This window comes from Sinocyclocheilus grahami, unplaced genomic scaffold (assembly GCF_001515645.1).
Source record: "Sinocyclocheilus grahami isolate Dianchi unplaced genomic scaffold, SAMN03320097.WGS_v1.1 scaffold88.1, whole genome shotgun sequence".
NCBI classification, from domain to species: Eukaryota; Metazoa; Chordata; class Actinopteri; order Cypriniformes; family Cyprinidae; genus Sinocyclocheilus; species Sinocyclocheilus grahami.
The window spans coordinates 634,462-659,752 of record NW_015505267.1 but is presented as its reverse complement, the minus strand read 5'-3'; the positions used below and the strand labels follow the sequence as shown (position 1 = coordinate 659,752).

At 37.0% G+C, this 25,291-nt stretch overlaps 1 protein-coding gene and 1 long non-coding RNA gene across 2 annotated transcripts in view; one reads left to right on the top strand and one right to left on the bottom strand.

Annotated features, from left to right (window-relative positions):
- Positions 1–25,291, top strand: part of tbxas1 (thromboxane A synthase 1 (platelet)) — a 59,796-nt gene that overhangs the window by 25,818 nt on the left and 8,687 nt on the right. Inside the window, exons 4-10 of the mRNA XM_016274619.1 lie at positions 4,170–4,222; positions 6,366–6,462; positions 9,153–9,269; positions 16,696–16,784; positions 16,873–17,021; positions 17,208–17,338; positions 17,420–17,761. Of these exons, the coding sequence (XP_016130105.1) occupies positions 4,170–4,222; positions 6,366–6,462; positions 9,153–9,269; positions 16,696–16,784; positions 16,873–17,021; positions 17,208–17,338; positions 17,420–17,761 (978 nt within the window). The remainder of the gene's footprint in view (positions 1–4,169; positions 4,223–6,365; positions 6,463–9,152; positions 9,270–16,695; positions 16,785–16,872; positions 17,022–17,207; positions 17,339–17,419; positions 17,762–25,291) is intronic.
- LOC107587021 (uncharacterized) overlaps positions 12,856–25,291 on the bottom strand; it is a 14,819-nt gene continuing 2,383 nt past the window's right edge. Inside the window, exon 2 of the long non-coding RNA XR_001609425.1 lies at positions 12,856–12,888. This is a non-coding gene — a long non-coding RNA (uncharacterized lncRNA). The remainder of the gene's footprint in view (positions 12,889–25,291) is intronic.

Below are 25,291 nucleotides of genomic sequence, written 5' to 3'. Positions count from 1 at the left end.
CATTTTGTGTTACTGGCACTAGAGATGCAGACGCAATCCCCTCTCAAGGGGCAGGTGACTGCATTTCAGGTTAGAAATTCAGTGAGAATGCAAAAGAGGAAAGGGAGATGCTGAAAGAGAGAAAGGAGAAGGAAAGTAAGGCATAGGCTACGTTGGCAAAGTCGGTGTTTGGGATTGATGACTGTTTTTAGATGAACGGAGTGAATTGGAGTGATTTGAAGGAAAACAGAAGAGAGAAGCCAGGGTGTAAGGGAGGATCATGGGTAACAGGAAGTGATGTTGAAAGAGCGTTTGGGATACAGGGGCAGATTGAGTCACATTTAGAGACTAGACGACAGAGTCTCTCGCAACCCACAGCAGCACATTATCATGACACACTCCATTACCAAATACAACACTCACAGACGTGAGATGTGGTCCATTTAAGATCCTAAACAACCTAGATGCAGTTTCTCTCTCTCTTTCTCTCTGTTGCCAGCACACATGCACAGACTTGCTCTCTGTTTATCCATAGGGGACTTATCTGGAAAACAGGATTTGTCATGGTAGTTTAAAATAAAAAGAGCTACAGTATGTAGACTGACTTTAACATTAACAAAGCTGCCTGCCCAGTGTGTCAAGACTATTTACTGAATCTAAGGTACAAAAACAGGTCATTCTCAAAGGTTATAAACATTAACAGAAGACCACCCATGTTAACTCTGCCATTCAGGTGTTTGGGTTCAGTTTCTGTTTTAATATGTTTTAAATTATAATTTATTCCTGTGATAGCAAAGCTGAATTTTTAGCAGCCATTACTCTAGTTTTCAGTGCCACGTGATCCTTCAGAAATCATTCTAATTTGTGGAAACCATAATACATTTTTTTCAGGATTTTTTAATGAATAGAAACGTTTATTTGAAGTAGAAATCTTTTGTAACATTACAAATGTTTTTACTGCCTTTTAATTAAATCAATGCATCCCTTCTGAATAAAAGCATTAATGTCTTTTTCTTTCTTCCAAAAATAAAAATAAAAATTGTACTGACCCCAAACTTTTAAGCTGTAGTACACATCAACACTTATTCAATATTTAGCAAGTTGGCCATATGCACAAACGTTATCCAATCATAACAGATGTCATTTGCATAGTGTATAGAAGTCTTATATGAAAGCAAAAACAGGGTCAGAGAGAACCAAAATGCTCATTAAAAACTAAATGTTATCTGATGCATTTCATAAACAAAACTAGTAAGAATTGCAACTGATATGTTGCATTAAGTTCCTTTGGGGAAGAAATAATGACTTGAATTTGACAAAGTTTGCAAGGTTCATGCCACTGAATCTTTGAAAGAGTAGCACTTAGTAGCTAGATACTTGAGCAGAATTATATATTTTGCTTTGTTTTCGGAGTAATATCTCTAAATAAATTACTATTACTTTTGGACAGACAGAATACGTGATCTCAAAGTCTACATAAATTAATGTCATTTGTAGAGACTACCGATTTTTTTTTTTTCAGCATCAGTCCTAATGGAATTTTTTAATTTGTACATAAAACAAAAAAGAAAATGCCATTTCAAATACAATGTGCTACTTGCGGTTTTTTTTAACATTTGTTTCCAAACCATTTTTTTTCAGTGTATTTCAGAATTGCCCACATGTAAATATGCAAAACAAAGGAAGGTATTTTGAAAGTCCCCATTGACTTTCATTGTATGACCCATAAAATATAGAATAGAATAGAATATTTCCCTTTAATTGTCTTTTTTTCACTGGTCTATCCTTAAAAGTGCCTATCCCATACCTTCCTCCACATCCTCTCAGTCACACACTGAACGTCTGCTTGCATGATTCTGAGTGACATGACAGATTATTAACGGCCGAGACAAAGAGAAGCAGCACAGTGTTCAGATCTGCGCAGAGGTCAAGGTCATGTATGTGCTAGAAAACAACTAAAAGTGGCTAATCTTTTTAAGAGAATTCCAATAGGATCGCTGACTGTCCACTTCAGTCAGACCCGGCGTTATTGATCGTATCCATCCGAGGTGAATCCCCAATGAAGCCAAAGGCAGAAGCAACTCATTTGTTTGAATTGAGCCTCCTGTTAAACTTCACTACAGCATAGATGCACGCGCAGCCTCTTCCGTGTGACAGAACAGTAATAAAAGGCTGAAGGAGAAGACATCAGGATGGAAGGGCACACACTCCACTGCTTAAAGCTCACTGAGGAACACACGCACACACATACAGTACACCAGGGAGACTGCAGGAATGGTGGGATGAAGAAGGGAGGGCAGGCGGTTTGATGACAGCACTGTCGACTCCTTCGTTAGTACAGACAGCAGAGCCACTGGCTGCCATGCATACCAAACTAGCACTCTTTATGTGCTTTTTATATGCGTGTGTGTGTGCGCGTTTTACAGTCAGCACTTGATGTTCATTGTTTGCTTTGTTGTGTAACTTCTTAACTATATCCCACCAGCCTCTATAAACAATGCAATCTCAGCAGCCTTATGTGCAAAGTTTAATATGTTATTCGATTCTAAATAGGGATATGATACTATTCCTGTTATTGTGTTATGGTTATGGATATTTCAGGATAATATTCTCAGTAGACCTCGATAAACCTTCAGAGAGCCCATAAACCTCGAGAGAGCCAAGCGCAGTCAGTGTTTTTGCTCTGGACTGACCCCTACTGGTAGATAAGTGCAGTCACTCAGCGATGCCGTACCTGTAATAGCCTCCATTCACATAGTAAGCGCCTCTTTAGGAGTCATATAGACAGATCTATATTGTTCAGGGCTGTCTTATTCTTTTTAGACAGACAGTCGGTGGTGTCCAAGAAAAGATCGAGCTGAAATAAATAATTGCTTTAAACTACATGGCAAAGCTGTGCAAATGTTCGTGAATGTGCTAATCTTGGAGAAAGTGCCCACCCACTGAGAACAAAAGGATGCAAGTTCATCAAATCAGATATCTCTTATTCAGATTTTTTGAATGTTTTATTCCACAATATTAAAAAAAAACAAACAATTAAACTGCGGCAGAAAAATAAGCTGCCTGTAATGGTAACAAAATAATAATATTCAGCATAAATTATTAAACTACACCCAATGCCACAGGTGTATAAAATCAAGCACCTAGCCATGCAGTATGCATTTACAAACATTTGTGGAAAAAATGTTTGTGGTCAAGACTTCAGTGAATGGTACTATGATAGGAAAGAAACCACTCAGTTCGTGTTATTTCATCCCTGCTAAATATTTCACAGTCAACTGTAAGTGGTATTATTGAAAAGTGGAAGTGTTTAGGAACAGTAGCCATAAAGCAGAAGACCATGCAAAGTCATGGAGCGGGGTCACTGAGAGCTGAGGTGCATGGTGCATAAAAGAGGGATAAATTGAAGGGAAACCTTAATGTGTCAGCATGGCATTTTGGACAATGCTATGCTTTCAATATTGTGGTAAAAGTTTAGGGAAGGTCCTTCTCTGCTGCAGCCCGACTGTGCCCCAGTGTACAAAGCAGGGTCCATAAAGACATGGTTGGATGAGTTTGGTGTGAAAGAACTTGACTGGCTCGAACAAAGCCTGATCATAACACCATCGAACACCTTTGGGATGAATGGAGATTGCCAGCCAGGCCTTCTCATCCAACATCAGTGCCTGACCCCACAAATGCAAAATTCCCACAGAAATGCTTTAAAATCTCGTGGAAAGCCTTCCTAGAAGAGTAGAAGCTGTTATAGCTGCAAAGGGACCAACTTCATATTAATGTCAATGTATTTGAATGCAATGTCACTAAAGTCCCTGTTGGTGTTATGTGAGGGGTTTCCCCAATACTTTTGTCCGTATAGTGTATCTCTCTGATTTCTTTCTTACTCTCACTTGTTTAATTTTCTAAGTACTTTATTAGCATGATGCAAATATTTGCAGCAGAATATATATCACACAGAATGTGTAAAAAATGTGTTGCTAGTATTAAAATAATAATAAATAAACTAAAATGATTTCATGAAGATATTTAAGTTGATCCGTGTTGCATTTCATTGTTAAATCTGATTGTTGTAGATGATGTGAAACTTTGGCAGTCTCTAAAATAAATCTGACCACATGAGTGACTTAAATTCTGCATTGTATATTCTCGAATATGCTTTTATACTGATATGTGGGTTTTCTGCTCTTGCACAGGGTTTCTTTAAGGCACAATCTGACCTAATAAAGAAATACGGACGAATTTGTGGGTAAGTCTCCCTGGATTTTACTTTTACTGTTATTAAAGCGTCAATCAAATTAATAAATGAAATTGGATTAAATTTATATTGTTTCTTTGTCTTATAAAATCTGAGATTGATGTCTGAAAAACACTATTTTTATTATATGGGAAAGCTTTTGTCAAAGGCATTAATAAACACAAATATGCGAAACCTATTTGTTTTGCCTAGTGAAACATGAACGCCTTCTCGTTGCTGTACTAAATATTTTTTTCTGATTTATATTTTTTATGAAAAGTTCCCTACATGATTGCTTTAGTCATTTCCACATTTATAGAATTATTTTAATACGAAAGCATCTGTGTATAACACCCATCACACCGGAGCCCTTGTTCACAGTCCTGTCATTCATATTCAGACAGTATGAACCACTCACGGAGTGCCCAGTGTCCTCTAATTTGGTCAGTCGCTAGCCAGACATTGTGTTTTAATATGCCTGCTTCGGAGAGGCCGACTTCTCCTCGAGGGAGATCAAAGCAGCGAGTGCCACTGGGCTTCCTGTGTTTAATATGAGCAGAACAGAGAGGAAGAGAATCAGAATGATGCTGGTTTTGTCTGCTTGTGTGCGTGTATGTGTGTTCAATGGGATCCAGGGGTTCTGGATTGGGTGTCGGGACCGGAAAATGGGATCTAATTCAGAGTCGTGTAGATATATGTCAGGAGACATTACGACATCTTTCAGTTAGGAGTAATCCAAGAGGCTGAGCTTCTCACCGAAATCAAAGGGCTTTGAAATACATATCAGTGCTCCGCATGCTCCTTAAAACCCTTGTCGGTTCCCGAAGTACAAACCATCAGTCATCTAAGTTCAGACGTTTCAGCGCATTGCAGGAGTGCTCGATTTCAAATGTGCAGAAGGTTTGCTCACGAAGGTGTGATTTTATTTTTTGCTCCATCCAAAAATATCCTTCAGATATGGTTTGAAAATATCTTGACATTTCTTCTAACAAGAATGCATTAATGATACCCTATAGTGAAAGAGACCATATGGGCTTTTCAATGGTTGACAGCTAAAAAACACTTTGTTTGATGGCATATACGTACAGTGTAATGCAGTGATTTTCAGATGTTTTTAGGTGTGAATTATGTGTCTAAATACATAATTACTTAGTATCATTATATTAATGATCTTTAATATATTTCTCAAAAATATAGTATGATATTAAAACTTATGATGCGTGTATGTGTGTTCAATGGGATCCAGGGGTTCTGGATTGGGTGTCGGGACCGGAAAATGGGATCTAATTCAGAGTCGTGTAGATATATGTCAGGAGACATTACGACATCTTTCAGTTAGGAGTAATCCAAGAGGCTGAGCTTCTCACCGAAATCAAAGGGCTTTGAAATACATATCAGTGCTCCGCATGCTCCTTAAAACCCTTGTCGGTTCCCGAAGTACAAACCATCAGTCATCTAAGTTCAGACGTTTCAGCGCATTGCAGGAGTGCTCGATTTCAAATGTGCAGAAGGTTTGCTCACGAAGGTGTGATTTTATTTTTTGCTCCATCCAAAAATATCCTTCAGATATGGTTTGAAAATATCTTGAAATTTCTTCTAACAAGAATGCATTAATGATACCCTATAGTGAAAGAGACCATATGGGCTTTTCAATGATTGACAGCTAAAGAACACTTTGTTTGATGGCATATACGTACAGTGTAATGCAGTGATTTTCAGATGTTTTTAGGTGTGAATTATGTGTCTAAATACATAATTACTTAGTATCATTATATTAATGATCTTTAATATATTTCTCAAAAATATTAATTATGTCATAATGTTAATGTCATAATGAGATTTCAACTTTCTCATAATGACTTCCATGCATGACTACAAAAAAAAGGAGCTACCCAGCAGACTCATCAAATTTCTCTTTACGGAGTGGACCTTGACACACACACACACACGTATGATGCGTGTCTGTACCCCTGTGTCAGTGATATGAAGGAAAGACAGTGTCTGCGGGGTCTGCAGCCACAGATGTGCTGCTTTATCCGTGTGTGAATTTGTCCTTTGTTCTTTTGACTCTTCCTATTCCCCTGAAATTTGACTGGTGCCATGTTATTTATTCGTTTCATCTTGTTTGTTTGCTCTGTGTGTGTGTGTGTGTCAGTTATTATATAGGCAGGCGGCCTATAGTGATCATAGCAGACCCAGATATGCTCAGGCAGGTGATGGTGAAGGAATTCAATAAGTTTCCCAACAGAATGGTGAGTGACATTACATTTACATTATAAAATCAAATACACACACTCAGCAATTCATCTAAAGTTGTATTATTAAGCATACTCTATTCAGCAAAAATTACTTCTTAACGAGTTTAATTAGTTGTTTTTTACTTGCTTTTCAGTAAAATATCTAAAACTCCTTAAAAAGGAGAAGCCAGATTGCATAAGATAGACTTGTTTTCATAGATTGTTTCTTGAATATAAGTCAGTGTTGTTATAAAACTGAACCTTAAATCATTTTGTTAATTGAAAAAGTAAAAAATTATATAAAGTATAAATATTAGATGAAAAACTTGAAATAAAATTCGAAAATTAATATTACTACAAAATTTTCACAAAGCACAATTTTTTTTCTCTTCACTTCTATCATTTATACACATGGTATCTAAAAAAAAAAACATTTAGTATAAAACAAACCATGAATGTGATTACGTTTACATTTGTGTTCTACAAGCTTATTCATGAATAGCTACTAAATTCTAGAAATGGCTTGGAAAATTAAAATAACTTTGCAAAATCATTCATTATCATTCACAAGACTTGTTTGCCACCATGTTTCACATCAACATAACTCGCAACTCATGCATCATCTAGAAGTCAGAGTTTCCCACTTGTAAATACGACTTTGCTTTATCATTTATGTGCTCAGAACTCATTATTACGATATTTTCGGTTCCACTTGAAGGCCGTCAATTCCTGATTGATGTCATCACATAACTCAGCAATTGTTTGTCAACAACATCATAATTTATGATTGCAGACATACACACAGCATGTCCCATAAATCATAAAATCAGCTAAATCAATGACAGGGTGGTTTTGATGTATTACTTGCACTTTTTCCTGCAGTCGATAGGAGTTACTGTATGTAGGTGTGTATTTGTGTGTCTAAATCAATGCTGAGAGTGCACGTCATGTGAATGGTAAGCTACTGGCAAAAGGCTCCAGAGCTTTGAACTCAGTCAGTCCAGGGAGGTCAAAAACTAATGATCACGTGACTTATGTATCAAAGCAGAGTCAAAGGTCATGAGTTGGCCTTGCTGCTGGAGCTGAGCCTGCTGGGTAAACGATTATAGCAGGGCCAGATCAATACTGAGGCCTTGTGCACCACTGAGGTTTATCACCTACCTCTTGACCTGTTTGTGTGCATGGAAGTGTACTTTTAAATGTACAATGTAAAGCACATCTACAACCAACAGTGGGAGAAAACTCGTAAAAGGAGATTGCCAAGGCACCAAAAAACAAACAAATAGTATGTGTTAGCAGCCGTTAGCACAAATATCTACACACGAGATCAAAGTCGGCCAAGCATAAAGCTCTGCCACCTGGCCTTGGTTGCTGTACTAACTTTCAGGCTAACAACCTATGCTTAGCCAACTCCGTGTACAGTACAACAGTAGTTTTAATGAATCCAGGACTATTATTTATGTAGAATTGCAAAGACGAAACCATGTAGAGCTTTTTAAACACTTTCCAACGGTTTAGAGTCTGAGAAAGTTCTTTACACTTTGCTGTGGTTCATCTATTAAGCCTGAAACATTCTCTACGCAAGTATGGAGATGCAGATGCGAATGCTTACAAGCAGATTGTATATTTTTGCATTACTATAGCAAAAACAAACTTTAAAATTCTGTGCCATTAAACTCTTAAGTGTAGCTATAGCTAGCTTTGTGTGTCCACAGTTAATGACTTGAAATAATAAACTTGCTAATGCGGTGTACAGGCTGCATTATGAATTTTTTCGATTTTGAAAAGCAATATCTGAAATCAAACTTGAGTAAACTTGTTTTCTTTGAAATGTTGCCAGTAATTGCTTCAAACTACGGATAGTCGTTGGTCTGAATGAGAAAACCTATAGAAAACCGCAGAAAGGTGCGAGCACAGTGACATTTTGTGGGCAAAAAAGGTCCATTGTCTGTTTTTAATAGTAATGTATCAAGCACAGCAAACACAGAAGTCGCTTTCAAAACAAGAAGCTTTTTTTTGGTCAACATGGCGAATCCGTGTGACCAAACTGAAATCTGGGAAAAGCTGAAATTTCACAATCACGCTAAATTCACAATCGCATGGATTCCAATTCAATTTATTGGATTTTGCCCGTGAAATTTTGCCAAACAATGGCACATGTGACCTCACCTAAAGTCTAATGTCTGTTATAGCACCTCCTGTGGCAATGCTGAAAATGCAATATACTTGCGTTGCCTTATGAATTGTATTCCGACACGTTTTAAAAACTCAACGACGTGTGATATCAAGGTTGCATAAGTGTAAGTGCTAACGCTTGGAAATGTTTGCACATAGTTGTGTAGTGTATGTTTTGGGCCCAACAATCACCACTGCTACTAATATCATAGTTATAGCCTACTACACGATACTGGATTCCTATTAAAATGATTGTATTTCTCCCACAAAAAGTCACCAAACAATGGTAAATGTGACCTCATCTGAAGACTAATGCTATGGCCTGCTATAGCTCCTCTTGTGGCAATGCAGTATACTTGTGTTGCATTACGAATTGCATCTTGCCTAAAAATGCTACAGATTTCATAGTTATAGCCTACTGCACAATACTAGGTAAATGACAAACATGCTTTAGATTTAGTCCTAAACTTGTCCTTATATAAACATGTCCTTTTCGGAGTGTACAAACCTCAGCTGTGTTCTCGATGCAGACTGTCAGGGGCATGACTAAACCCATGAGTGACAGTCTGATCATGCTGAAGGGCGAACAGTGGAAACGAGTGCGCAGCATCCTCACACCGACCTTCAGTGCTGCCAAGATGAAAGAGGTGAGCTCTGCTTTCTTACCTAAATGTATGCTACACAAACATTAAAGCTGTTCTAAGACGCAATTGTTCTTATGTAATCACATTTTATAGCATTGAGTTGATAAATCAAGTGCAGCTCTGGAACAAAATCTTGTACCCGTAGAGGCCTCATATTTCCATGACAGCCATTCAAATAGTTTTTAAAAAGTTGCCTAAGATCCTGGTCATAAGATGTGAAGATAAGTATGAATTCCCCAAAACTATGGAAATCAGTTCACAAAAGCACACGTACGCATGCATATTCATGGGTAGTTTGAAGTTTTCACGGCATTAGGAGTGGGATAAGCTCAAGTACACAAAAAAAACTAAAGTTTTTTTATTGGCATCTAAGATTCCATGAAGAACCTTTAACATACACTATATGGAACCTTTTCGTTGCACAAGTGTTTCTTTATAGTGGTCCTTTTAAGAAATGTTCACTAAAAGGTTCTTTGGAGAAGGGTTCTTCAGTGGCATCACTATGAAAACCTTTTGAGAACTTGAGTGTAGATGCCATAGAACAGGGTTCCTCAAATTTTGCCCTGGAGGGCCAATGCGCTGCAGAGTTTAGCTCCTACCCTGATCAAACTCACCTACCTGTGATTTGCTAATGATGCTGAAGACAATGATCAGCATGCTCAGGTGTGTTTGATTAGGGTTAGAGCTAAACACTGCAGGAAAGTGGCTCTCGTGGGCCAGATTTGAGGATCCCTGCCATAGAATAACCATTTTTGGTTCCCCAAAGAACCTTTCAGTGAACAGTTATTGAAACAACTGTTATTTTCTAAGTGTGAAGAACATTTTAATAAAAGGTTTACAGAAAAATGTTCTTGAGATTGTGTAATGGAAAGATTCCATGGATGTTCTTTATGGAACCATCAATGGCAATAAAGAAACTATGTTTTTAAGAGTGTAGTATCAACATGTTCCTGAATCCTAACTGGATGAAAGTTGAATGTTGTTCAACTCTTTGCCTGTTTTTGAAATCTGATTGGTTGATAGGATGTAGAGCCAGGTACATGTTGAAAGTGAACCCTGGAAGAAAAATGTCCTTTCGAATCTTCATCTGAGAGTCTTAACAAGCCTGTGTGTCTCCTGCTCCGTGTCACTGGAGATTTGTTGTTAATAGAGGCCATATCAGGCTGCTTTCACAATGTGTAATTTTGTTGGAGCCTGTTTGCACAATGTGTTGTCATTAACTTTGAGCATTTAGGTGGAACAGCTCAATGATACTAGACTATCAGTTCTCCCATAGTGAGAGATAGGAACCGAGAGCTAAGAGAGTTTGACATTAGTCTTTTTTTTTTTTGCACATCACATGTGAGAGAACAAAGGAGTGCGTTTCTTCCACAACAGCCCTGCACTTTACATGCACTCTTTTCAGATTAAATAAAACAGAGAAAGTCAGAAGAAAGTGAATAGGAAGGAAAGAGGTGCGGTAGTAAAGAGGAACAGACAGATGAGTGAAAGATGAGGTCGCAATCCCGAAAAAATGAGTATAGCACATCAGTCTTAGAGAGGAGAAAAACACAGCCGATTTAATTCACATGACATCATTGAGGTAAAGAAAAAGACATGAAGCCGTCTGCTGAAAATGTATGATTGGCTGTGCTAGAAAGATGTGATAGTTGTGATGGGGAGGTCTTGGATGACAGTAGTTAATTGCTGTTTGGCCTCTTGCTAACATGTTTGAAGTGCCAGTCATCATATCTTACATCATAGAACAGGATCGATTCTCCATCGTTCTCTGCGTCTCATGTGACTGCTTATTCATTTACTAGCAGAATGATTGAATGGGATTAATAAATCACAGATTAAATAAATCCTGGTTTAAATTATCAATGTTGATTTCTCCGCTGAAAACATCTTGTGGTCTGGGGTGTGAGCTATGTTTTGGAAACTGACCCTGTGAGTTTGTGTCTTCTTTTAGCCTTGCCAAGAAATGCAGATGATTTCATCTCCTAATAATAATTTAAAAAAAAAAGAATAAACCTTTGGGATATGTGTATAGTTCTGGCCAAAAATACGGGGTTTTTTTCTGCAATGTAATGCAAAACTTTCTTTTGGTATCCACATGAGTTTTTCTTTCAAAATTACACATGCATATGCATTTAAATAAAATTATATTGTAAAATATTATTACAATTTAAAATAAGTTTTCAATTTGAATGCATTTTAAATGTAATTTATTCCTGTGACGGCAAAGTTTAATGGTCCTTCAGAAATCATTCAATGCATCCTGGCCGAATAAAAGTATTAATTTCTTTAAAATAAATAAATAAAATGTGTGACCATAATTTTATTTATCATAAGTTTATTTAAAAAATATTTGTATTACTATATTTGCATGTTATTTTTATTTATATTATATTTTCCCCCAGTAGTGTATTTAGTAACTGCTCTGATGGATTCAAGATGTTAATTCAGTGAATTCATTTAAGACCAACTATTTCAGTCCACAAAAAAAATCCTAACCTGTGGTGATTTTAAATGATTCATTCATTAGAAGAACCGACTCAAAACAGTCATTTGTTTGGGAATTGGACTAGACTGTTTGTCTGCATGCCAAAATTTGGAGACACTTATTTTCTTATTTGACTCTTTTACACAGAATATTCTAATTCTAAATGGATGTATGGGAATAAATTAGTGACCAAAAACTGCATGAGGCATCATAATTATTAAATATTTTATGTGTTCGGTCTACAAATAAAACTTGTAAATTTAAACATATGCCTTAGATCAACAGATTTTGAGAAACCAATTCAGTCAAGTGTGTCTAAGCTTTTGACTGGCTGTGTGTGTGTGGTTACCAAATTGTTATTTTTTAAAAACAATCTTGCATTATAGAATGTTGCACACATACTGCATGATTTGCAGCTAAAGTGCTGATATATTTAGCCCCAACTGTATGTATATGTCTACCTATGAACCAGTATCCATTAATGATGTCATTTCCCTTCTCCGGCTGAAATGGTAAACATGTCCGTCAGGAATGTCAGAGGTGTGTGCTGCTGTGAGAGAAGAAGCCATGATTGTTCTCCATGTCTCACTTGCTCTCACACACACAGATACCCATAACAGTGGAGTGTCATTCACCCAAGCTATATTCGGCATGGTGTGACATCATTCAGGAGAAATCCGCACACATCACTCTCCATCCATCATCTCTGAACACATTGAGGGAGAGAAATACTGCACAGTGGCAAAGACACAAACTTCTAATGAGCTCATAAACGTCTTTACAGTCTCTAATCCAAGTCTCTAAGCTGTGTCTGAAAGCACGTCCATTAACTCAATTACAGTAAACAAAGCCATCATGTTCGCATTTTAAAACCCACAATATCGAGTTCCACTGTTAAATATTAGCTGCATTTGGCGGAGGATTTTATGTAAAATAAAATCGGGATCAAAATTCAGCTTGCCTGCATGTTTAATGTATAACTGTGTTCCAAGTTGTGAGTATGTGTGTGCAACCGTGTAGGCATGCACTTGCTGCCTGTATTGATTTTCATTAGCTGTGGTGCAGCGGTAGAAAGAGACGGTAGGCACCGCTCCTGTCGTTCTCTATCAGCCTTTCCAGTCGTCTTCATCTGCCTGCCTGCATGGAGTCAATATGCATCAACAAACACACACATGGGACGCACACACATATTCACCTTATTTATCACCAAGTAAGGCCTCACGGAGATGTAATTTGTTCCAGTAAAAAATAGATAACTTGACCACTGGTGAACACAAAATGTGCTTTTGCTTAGACTATATAGACTCAATTTAGTTATTTGTGGGACTTCTAGAAACTGAATACTTTGTAGTCTAAAATGCATCCAAAATGCTGACGTTGATGGGGAAATCAAGAACTGGAAATCATTTTTAATCGGTTTTAAGACTTGTAGTGAGCTGACTACGTAGACAGCATTTTAAGGGATCATGTGTGGTATTCGAGTTGGAAATCTTAAGATAGCATTGCATGTAACATTACAGTTCAGAAATTTGGGGGTTGGTTTTGAAAGAAGTGTTTTATGCTCACCAAGGCTGCATTTATTTAATCGAAAAAAAACAGTAATACTGTTAAATATTATTACAATTTAAAATAACTGTTTTCTGTTTTAGTCCATTTCAAAATGTTATTTATTCTGGTGATGGCAAAGCTGAGTTTTTACTCTCATTACTCTTTAGTGTCACATTGTCCTTCAGAAATCATTCTAATATGCTGATTTGCTGCTCACGAAACACTGATTACTATTATTATTATTATTATTATTATGTTGAAAACAGCTGTGCAGCGTGAAGTTTTTGTGTAAATAGTGATGTGTTTTGTTCGGTTTATTCTTTGATTAATAGAAACTTCAAAATAGCTGTACTTGTTTGAAATATAATATTTTTGTAACATGTAAAAGCCTTCACTGCCACTTCTAATCAATTTAATGCATGCTTGATAGATAAAAGTAGTAATTTTGTTAAAAATAAAACTTGCTAACCCCAAACTTGTATACTTGAATGCTAGTGTATAACTTGCAGAGAAGACAAAACCTTCACTAGCTGGTAGTCCCACTAGTCAACCACCCAATCAGCTAAAACCCCACCATTGTTACTGTATCACTTTAAGATGATTTAACTTGATTTTTTTAGCTAGCAGGGATTTAAATTTAAAGAAGGGGGGGGCATTTAGATCAGCTTTCCCAACTACATTCAACTAATTCACCTGTGCGATCTGCCCTAACTCACCAGACTAGACTAGCTGAGTTTTTACTCTCATTACTCTTTAGTGTCACATTGTCCTTCAGAAATCATTCTAATATGCTGATTTGCTGCTCACGAAACACTCATTACTAATATTATTATTATTATGTTGAAAACAGCTGTGCAGCGTGAAGTTTTTGTGTAAATAGTGATGTGTTTTGTTCGGTTTATTCTTTGATTAATAGAAACTTCAAAAGAGCTGTACTTGTTTGAAATATAATATTTTTGTAACATGTAAAAGCCTTCACTGCCACTTCTAATCAATTTAATGCATGCTTGATAGATAAAAGTAGTAATTTTGTTAAAAATAAAACTTGCTAACCCCAAACTTGTATACTTAAATGCTAGTGTATAACTTGCAGAGAAGACAAAACCTTCACTAGCTGGTAGTCCCACTAGTCAACCACCCAATCAGCTAAAACCCCACCATTGTTACTGTATCACTTTAAGATGATTTAACTTGATTTTTTTAGCTAGCAGGGATTTAAATTTAAAGAAGGGGGGGGCATTTAGATCAGCTTTCCCAACTACATTCAACTAATTCACCTGTGCGATCTGCCCTAACTCACCAGACTAGACTAGCATGAAAATGTAATAAGCAGGTTTGGCTGAGTAATTGAATGCTGAATTGATATCACTAGCTTCACTGTGCAATAAAATTGAAAGGTCTGGACAGAAAAAAACAAGCAGAACAGTCATAGCATCTTTTCTTTCTTACACTTCTGTTCCTTCCTATATGTTTCTCTCCATCCCGCTTTCCTCTTATTCAGACTAGTACTGTATCTCTTTCTCTGGCTCTCTCCCCCTGAGCAGGCAGGATCAATAGGTCTCGTAAGAGCTGCTGGCTTAGTTATCACGGCTGCAGTCATGGGTGTCAGGGAGCAAAGCCATATCCTTCAACACAGAGCATGGACAACCTCTCATCTCACTGAGATACAGAGGTGTGAAGAAGGGCAGTTCCAAGAAGCATGCATATAGAGTAGCTTCATCTGTCTCAAGCCGTGTGTGTCATTTCTGGTCCTCTGCTCATGAATGAATAGACCAAACTAAACAGGCCAAGCCGTGTAGTCGGTTCCTTTCACCCACTTACAAATAAATAAATAAAAATACAGTTTGAATAGATTTTAGGAGGTGTTATTATAAAAATGCACTCAAGATTTTAAATGCTACTGAAGATGCTGTACTGCAATGCATAATTGTTATATGCACGTAATACACAAAATTTACCATGGTATTCTTTGGAGCACCATGTAAATACCATGGAATATTAATATGGTATTTTGTTATCATAGTATATATCAAAACAACTTAAAATTATGCTTTACCTACACATGCCTGGAAGTCATAATGAATTAAATCTTAAACTATAGTCAGCATGAACTTGAAATGTATCTACTGTCAACTTTAACCCATCACTCCAAAATCAACTGTATACTTGCATTAATTTCACATTCATCAAAATCCAGTCACAATCAATGGAACCAAGTCCCTGCCCTAAAGTTTTTATATAATCCATTACACTTGAATGTACGTCACAATATGGAAGATCTGTTCATGAACATTTTAAATTAAAAAATAAAATTCATGGAATATTTTTGAGATTCTTAAAGTTTGTGCTCAACTAAAAAATATTTAATTGACGTTTTAATATCAGTTTTTTAAGAGATAAATAAATAATAAAAGTCATTTACAAACATTTGTGAGTGAATCACTCTTTTAAATCAGTAGACTGAACCAATTAAAAAATTTGTCAAAATGATTCATTAGTGAATCATTCTACATTTAAAGGGGTCATATGATGCGATTTCAAGTTTTCCTTTCTCTTTGGAGTGTTACAAGCTGATTGTGCATAGATAAGATCCCTGAAGTTGCAAAGACTAAAGCCTCAAAACCAAAGAGATATTCTTTATCAAAGTTAAGACTCTGCCACGCCCCAGGTGGGGCATAGAGGACCTACAATAATGTACAGTATTTGCAAAAAAAAATTTGTTTTTTGAACATTAATGCATGTCAACATATTCTGTTACACCAAATGCACAAAATAATGATCTTAAAAAAAGCATCATATGACCCCTTTAACAAATTCTCATTAAGTTACTCAGAAATGACTAGAAACATCACTGAAAAGTCATGAATGAAAAAGTGTGGGAATCTTGATAGGAACAGCATGGTACTTTCCACAAACGATCACGGTCTCTACTGTCAGCTTTTTTGTAAGGGGTACAGTACACTAGCAGTATTTACTCTATGGAAACCAAATAGTTCATGGTGTTTTAAACCGTTTTGTGGTTCGTTCTTAATAAATATATCAATTAATTAAATCAGTCATTTCTTGAGATGATAAAATTGAGCCTTTTTTGCCATTGGTCATGCTCTCTGGAATCAAAAGCCATTAATGGACTTGCCTTGTGGCCGTTTCCCATGTGCTTTTCAGGACGGATGTGGGAAAAGGAATTATACCATCAACAGAGCCTACATCTTTATATGCACAAGCCATTTTCATTATTTGTTTTGTTTTTTTTTTGGTTCTTTAGAAGGACACATTAGACTGCATTTATTCCTCGTTATCGGCTCGGCAGCAATTTGCCGTAATCTAACTCCTTTGCATTGGTTTGTGGTGTTTACTGATTCTGATATCTGTGCGGGCACAATACTCGCTTTGCAGATGGTTCTCCTCATCAACATGGCCACAGAGACGTTAGTGAGAAACCTGAAGAGCCACGCTGAGTCCGGCAACAGCTTTAACATTCACAAGTACGAGTTTCTTTCAACATGTGTATGCACATCTGTTTCTTTGACTATTTCAGAGCTTTTAATAATATAATACACGTTTGTTTTGCAGGTGCTTCGGCTGCTTCACGATGGACGTAATTGCCAGTGTGGCGTTTGGCACGCAGGTGGACTCTCAGAACAATCCGGATGATCCTTTTGTGAACCACGCCTCCAAGTTCTTCGCTTTCACCTTCTTCAAACCCATCATGATATTCTTCAGTACGTTAAACCAGTGCAGGCAGCATTCATTGTGGTCTCATTATTGTAGACAGGATATCACAGCTTGGAAAGTGCTTCCGACAGATGATAAAATGAAACTCTTTTTCATTATGCTGATATTTCGATTAGCATATTTATTATACAAGAGGAAAAAGTACAGTTTTCTGACTGTCGTTTTTTCTGCAGTGGCTTTTCCATTTCTGCTTAAGCCTCTTGCTGGTCTCCTTCCCAATAAATCAAGAGATGAGATGAACAGCTTTTTTATCAAATGTATTCAGAAGATGATTAAACAGAGAGATGATCTTCCCCCAGAACAGGTATGGCCGTGAACAATGAAATGATTTAATCATTCCTCAGTATCAACCAGATAAACATGTTTGTGATCTGCTTGTCTACAGCGGAGGCGAGACTTTCTGCAGCTGATGCTGGACGTCCGGGCCAGCAACAAGTATTTGTCTTTGGAGCACTTTGATGTGGTCAATGACGCAGATGAACAGGCTTGCACCGAACAGGGGATGGACAACGGACAGGAAAATGGACCTGGAAACGAGTCCACCAAGCGGTCCCAGCAGAAGAGAATGATGACCGAGGATGAGATTGTCGGTCAGTCCTTCATCTTCCTTTTGGCTGGCTATGAGACGAGCAGCAACACACTAGCGTTCACATGCTACCTGTTAGCACTCCATCCAGAGTGCCAGAAAAAACTCCAAGAGGAAGTGGATGAATTCTTCAGCAGACACGTGAGTCAGGATTTAAATGCCTGTTGCACTTGGAAACCAACATTTATTTCATTCTTATTTTGAGAATGCTTCTTTATTTCATGTTATGCACAAATAATTTATGGAATAAGTGACATTCTCTGCAATTTTTGTCCTATTAGTTCTGCTGTGGGTACCCATAAATGCCGTTATGATTCAGAAAATGCTTTTTTGAAATATTTTGTCTTTGTCCTCCATCTCTGTGTGAAGCATTCTCTGCTTTTTAGTGGGTTGCTTTGTTTCTTCTCATTAGTTTTGAAGGTCTGCATGAGCCAGCCCGGTGCATTTCTCAGAAACCATTTACTATCAGTACTGTTGATTACATTTACAAGGACGGAAACAAATGTTTTATGGGTGAGCTGTATCTCAGCGTGCATAATGGGTAGGATATACCATAGAGCAGTGGTTTTCACTATAAAGTGCTGGGGATCCTTAAAGTTCAGAGAAAATGTACAAACAATTCAATGTTAAAATTTAATTAATTGATTTTTATAGGTTTATACATCTAACAATACCCTTAATGATAGGTAGAAAAAGTGAATATTGTGTCAGCGTAATAGAAATTTAATATTTTCAATATATATTTTCCATATAAATGTAATTTACCTACCAAAGATGTAAACCTAGGGAATGCCAGTGAAAACTAATATTACAGCTCTCCTCAACGAGCCAAAAAGCAAGATAATATTTAGGGTTTGGGGTTTGTTGAAATCCCTAACACTAGCTATAGTGGTACTTGGTTTAGCAAAGACTACTAATAAAGAGAAAGACAGCCAGACGGGTTCCATTTAAACAATTCAGAAAAGCTGCAGCACTGTGATGGTTATAAGAGGCTTGTATAAGCGCTCCGTTTACAATATATCTGCTTGGATAATTTACTCTCCTTTATAAATATAGTGGCGGTTTGCAGTGATGATGGTGGTTCTGCTGATTTGATGTCTTATGTTTGTGCATAATGTGCATACTCGTGAGAGAGACAGAGAGGAATTCTTGATTGATTCTCTGAAACGGTGTAATCTGTGCCGCAAAGCGCTGGAGAGGTGGGATGGTGATGAGGAGGAGGGTCAGATGTTGGAAGAAGAGCCTCTAAATCAGCATACGTTATTAGGGGATGATTCTGGCTCTCTCACATTACTTTTTCATGTTTGTTCCCCCTTATCTCAAGGGATCGCTCTTCCCTACAGCCTGAGCTTCTACAGGTCTCAAACAAAACACTTTGCAAGATTCTATGTAATACGGTTTTAATCAAATCCGTGAAAATAAAGAGTATATTAAATGTGTGTGCGTGAAAGAAACTGCTTGACAGGAGAATAAAGGTGTGAAGAGAATACACTCAATATTTAGTGGTGTTTGCCAAGACTTATTATTGCTTATACTTGGGGTTTTAGGAATTTAAACGCACCGCTAACCTTAAGTAGTAAACTTCAGTCCATTTTCAACTAAAAAGGAAAACGTATGCCTTTTGGCCATTCATTTACATGACAATGGCGTTATGGGGACCTAAAAATGTAAACGTGTTTTAGAGTTTTTGTAAACGATACCTTTGTCATCTCCGTGTAAACTACTAAAACGCAAATTTGTGAAAACCGTGATGTCATGCGCATGCATGTTATGTGTTCAGATTATAGGTGTGTTTGCAGGTTCATAGTGTTTCTTAAAGGGGCGGTTCACTTTTTTTTCTAGGCTTGATTGTGTTTATTAGGTGCAGTCTAACATGTGTTAATGCTTCGTAGGCCTATGTTTTTTGTTTGTTGTTGTCATCTCATACTTGTAGGTATGCTCTTATTTGTAAATGCTACTGCTTAGGTTAGCTTTTAATATACGGTTCTATCCTGATTAAAGCTTTAATACAGTACGGTAAATACACCATGTATAACGCTTCTCATAGCTATGTGAAAATAAGTGTATAAATGGAACGGAGCCGAGCTGATGATCTGAATGAGAAAGAGAGATGCCGAGCAGGCGACGTGAGGAACCGTATTAAAAACCACTGCTTTAGAACATTGATTTTGAAACTTGTGAATCCATTAGAATCGTTAGAAGACAGAATCGCGATTCATATACGAATAGATTTTTACGTGCACACCTAGTTTTCTCTTCCTCTTCTCTAAAGCAGCGCAGCATGGCCTCGCCCCCTTTGCTGCCTTTTCCCAAGGGCGGGGTATATCTGGGTTTGTGATGTCGCGAACCCGGGAAGTAACTTGTTGTAGTCCCTACCAGCCGTTTTTGTAGGCATTAAACTGCCAGAATTTTAAAAGACGATATCTCCGTTTGCGTTGAACTTTCAGCTTAGTAACTTTGCAGATATTGTTTATGCTCAAACAGCAACATTACACACCAACTAACGTTAAAATAAAAATAATTCGCAATCAACCACCCCTTTAACAAAGGGACATCACCAACTACTGGCCTGGCATGCACAATACAGTACACAATACAGGATCCGTGTGAAGGATCGCTCGACAACGTTGCCATATGTACGTGAAACTTTTCAAAGATGCAAAAATTTTTTTTTTTTTAAATCAGGTTTTAATACATTGTTGTCATGTAAATAAAAACACTATTAACACCTTAGCAATCACACAGCAACCGTCCACAACATGCTAGCCAGTGTTAATTTTTACAGATTTTTGTTTTAGTCTAAGCTTTTGATAGGAATAGATTTTAAAATGTAGTCAATATTTAAAAAGGAACATTACTAAAATTAACTTTTTAATTTTACTTTAAAATTTTTAATAAATTTTTTTTTTGTCCGTTTTTGTCAATAATTTAACGCTGATGCTAGCATTGTGTGCCGACAACCAGCATTCAGCATTTCTTCAGCATTCTACAGAAAACACAGAAATCTAGTTTGATTTTGGCATCCGTCATATCCGCCAGCCACAGAGTTTCTTATTTCATGATGCATTTTCAGAGCTTGCATGTCTTTGCTTTCTCTCTGATGGCGTACATTCAAACAGCGTCTTTGTGAACCTGCATCTCTTGAATCCTGATACCTGCAGCCAGGGCCTGGCAGACGCCCACTGGAGAAAGGGATCAAACGCGGCATTAGATCAGCTCTGTGTCCTTCGGTCTACTCTTTCATCTCATTTATTCATTCTTCATCGGTCTCCCCCCTCTGCTTCTCTTTCAATTTAAGCACTCCCTTTCCAACTTCCAATTACTTCTCTCTGGAAGTCCGGGTCTTTTTCAGAGTGGATGAATGTTCTGCGGAGCTTTTAGTGCGATCGTTCATCTTAAGTTCTGTAGATTGCGTACAGACATGCGTGCCAGCATATTATGTTAAAGTCAAATGTATCCTTGGAAAATAGAAAAAAATATATAAGGGTGTTTTCTTTATTTTAACATAGACCTAAGCTATTAGTCTAAAAAATGTGGTCTGAGGGATTTCTCACAATAATGCATAATTTATTTGATGGTTTTCTTATGCAACGCATCTGGCAAAGAGCACATCACGCCAACTCATCATACTTTACTTTTTGAGGTTAGCTGACAGGATTCCCGGGATGAAAAATAAACCGGAGAGCTGTTTATAAACCCACTCGCCATGAAGTTTTCAAATAAAAGAGCTTATGACAGAAGTTGTGAGCAACTACAAGCAGTGAGCATTACAAGCAGCACAACAAAACTCAAGCTCAGCCTTGGCCTTGTCTCATGGCGACTTAAGTCGACTGTATAGCCTGCAATAACGTAATACTCTCTTTATATCGAGCAGCTGGGGATCCATCCACAAAGACATCTGGACCGGTGTACTATATACTGAAGGTCAGTCTCATCTAGCCCACTGCTATAATGTCTATCTGCTGTTCAGCCTAGAGAGAAAGTGTCTTCGGCTCCTCCTTCAGAGTGGTTTTATTCCCTAAACGCCCCTCACCGTGTGCGTGCCGCTCTCAGTTTCTCTCTAAAAAGCTTCTCAAATGTCACTCTCCTCACACGCCCTGCGTGAGGGCGCTCAAAAGTGTTTTGTGCTAAAACGCACTAGAGTGTAACCACTTCAGTGTAACGCCGAAGGTTTTTACCTGCCGCAGACTGTTTCTGGTGGGAAATCATATTTAACCAATATAAAAGTAATTTAAAGCTCATTTAAGATGCAAAAGGTGCTTAAAAGGATAGTTCAGCTAAAAATGATCCTTTACGGACCTTAAATCACATTCTAAATCGGTGTGTGTTTTCTCCTGCAGAAATGAAAAATGTTCTCGGTTCTATATGATCTTAAAAATAAAGTTATTCTATGGCATTGCTGTGAAAACCCCCTTTTGGAACCTTTATTTTTAAAGAGTGTGGCTATCAAATATTATTTGTATGCATGTTCAGACAAGAACAGTCACACCAGATTTGATATCTCAAACAATTATCATGTGACGTATTTGACTGTACTGAAGTGCAAATGCGATTTGAAAGTTAGGTCAAGTGAATCTATTGTATGGTTGTCAATACCTAGAATATAGTGCACACGTCGTATTGAGTGTATTCACTGTTAGTTTATGCCGTTTTTCATTCTTTTTGAATAATTACAGCATGTTCACTGAAAAAGAGTGAACTTTTTTTTTGTTCTACTTCAAGTCATACAGGTTTGGAGCAACATGAGGGTGAGTAAATGACAGAAACTTTAATTTTTGTGAACTATCCCTTTAACAATCCATTGAGGTGACGGTGATAAATTACCAGTTCTCACTTACACACCCACGACTTTAACAATGTGTCAAGGGTGAATTCTGGAATTACTGTCATCGATTTGCCAGTTTGATTTTCACCACTGGGACAGTTTAAGTGGCAAACATGTAAATGCTTCGCTTGACTGACTTGGTGAACATGTCACAGGCTGCACACATTCTGTCTGCCGTTCTAGCCTTTCATTTCCCCTTCCCAGGCTGTGTGGTGCCTCTCCGGGGGCCCATCATTAATTTGCCTTTTTTATCTGCATAAATAACAGAGAACTGAAGCGGAGCACTACCTAATGAGTCATCCAGAGGTGGGAGACGGGGGCAAAGAGGCCAGAAACTGAGCAAAATTACATGTTTCCAGCTAAGACTCCTCCCACAGAGAGAGAAAGGTAGAGATGAAGGATGGAAGGAAGACTACAAATACATGTTTTCTCTCTCTCTCTCGCTCTACTTTTTCAGGACAAGAGATAAAACATGTTTGGGTCATATTTTACCCCCAATAAAAAAACGGAACATAGTAAATTACACTACCGTTCAAAAGTTCGATTTTTAAAAAGTTATTTTTTTTTCAATATTTTTTCCAAAGAATTCTCGCCAAGGCTGCATTTATTGGATCAAAATTCAGTAAAAATCATATGAACCATTTTAAATGTAAAATATTAACAGAAAAAAAAAATATATATATATATATATTTTAAGTGTCTTTAAAAATACATTTAGAATAATGTTTCTATTGTAATATTTTACAAAAAAATTCAGCATCATTATAAGAAATCATTCTCATATGCTGATTTGCTGCACAAGAAACATTTAATATTGGCAATGTTGAAAAAAGTATTTTTGTGAAAATTACTTAAATACTGACCAATAACTTTTCAATGGTACTGTATATTTACACTGAAACATACCTTTATGGCATCTCCCAGTTGTTATTAATATAATGAAATATGGTTATAATACAGATTAGCGGTATTTATTAAAATAATATATAACTGCTGATTAGTGGAAATAAAAGATGCAGAAAAATGTACGCATAGAAGACACACAAGACACACAAAAATGAAAATTGTCATTTTGTCATGTTACTTACCCTCATGTCATTCCAAACCCATATGACTTTTTTTTCCACGGCAAAATTTGTAAAAAAAAAAAAATTATATATATATATATATATATATACACACATCTATACAACTGATGTGCTGCATTCCAAGTCTTCTGAAGTCATACAATAGCCAATTTAGGCAATGTAGATCTCAATCTATCATCTTCAAGCTACCATATAACCTGTGGCAAAGATGGAAATGATGAGTAAAAGAGGATATCACAAAGAATGCTGCACAGAGACACGGTGAAAATAGCAAAGAAAGATGGCAAAAGGAGGAAACGGAGGGATGGAGAGCAGCCGGTAGCTAGCTTTTCCTATCTGTGAATAATTCATTGGTGACGTTCCTCTGAGGCACGGCCTCCAGGCGGCCCTTTCCCTCATTCAGAGCAGTGATGGGCTCCTCTCCCCTCCCTGATAGCACTCCAACCTGAATAAAGAGCTTGATTCTCCCCCACTAAATTCAATAACACAGCCTTTGATCCTTCCGGAGCCACCGCGCTGTTTCTGTCAGTTCCCATTGATGTGGCTTATGACACTCTCATTGCTAATGCAACAGCCTCGCCTCTCGGATTTGGAACTTAGCAAATGATGTATACACCGTTTACTTGAATGAGCGTAAATAGCTTGCTTGTACTCCTAGCGCAGTTTAGTCTGTTTGCGCTGTCTTTTATCTTACATTGTAATGCGTCATGCGAGCAGATCCATGAAGAGAACAATAGATGGAGAGAGAGGCTAAAATAGGCTTCAAGGTATTTATTGTTACAAAACCTATTGTGCGGCCTACCTAGACTGCATTTTAAGGATTCATACTGTAAGTGCACTTGTTCTGGTGTTTTGTTTTGGCCAAATTAAGAAACCGCATCATTTATATGATGCCAGAATGCAAAGCTCAATTAAAAAAAAAAAAAAAAAAAAAAGGTATCCAAGATGACAGAGCTTGAGAAGATATATTAAAAGTATCAATAAAAGGTATTTGTAGCCAGTCCTTCTATATGCTGTGTATTTTTTTGTGTTTATTAGATTTCCAGTGTTAGCTTAGCAAGATGCTATGCCATCTAGTGTATGAATTTGATAGCGTCATCTCAAAAGTAAAATTGAACACTTGACACCTTTTTTTTCCCCATTTCGAATAATTAGCCGTTTTCCAGTAAAAATTGTGATTATTATCCACTACACGTATTATACTACAAAATGATGTTATGGCTGATAATGGATAAATGGCCGATTTTGTCAAAATAAATAACAATACAACTCAAAAGTTTGTATGATGTAAGGTCAGTAAGATTTTAATTTTTTAATCAATGAATACTTTTATTCAGGAAGTATGCATTAAATTGTTGAAAAAAAAATCATTTATGTTACAAAAAATTCAGCTCTGCATGACAGAAATAATTACATTTTCATAAATTCATACACACCCACCCACACTTGATTGAAAAATATATTTAAAAAAAGATACAGGTTGAGTAGTGCATCTAAATGAAAGATTTAAGTCAATTTTATACATAAATATATTTGGGTGTATGCCGGTGTAAAAAATATATTTTTAATATAAACAACATGTTCACTAGTTCTAGAGCATCTACTGAAGTAAATGCATTGTATATAACTATATGTACAAAAATACATATAACATACAAATATATAATTATATTTACGTATATTGACAAACATATATATGCAGGCCTATATTTATATAGGCCTGTGTGTGTGCATATGTAAAAAAAAAATGTTTATATA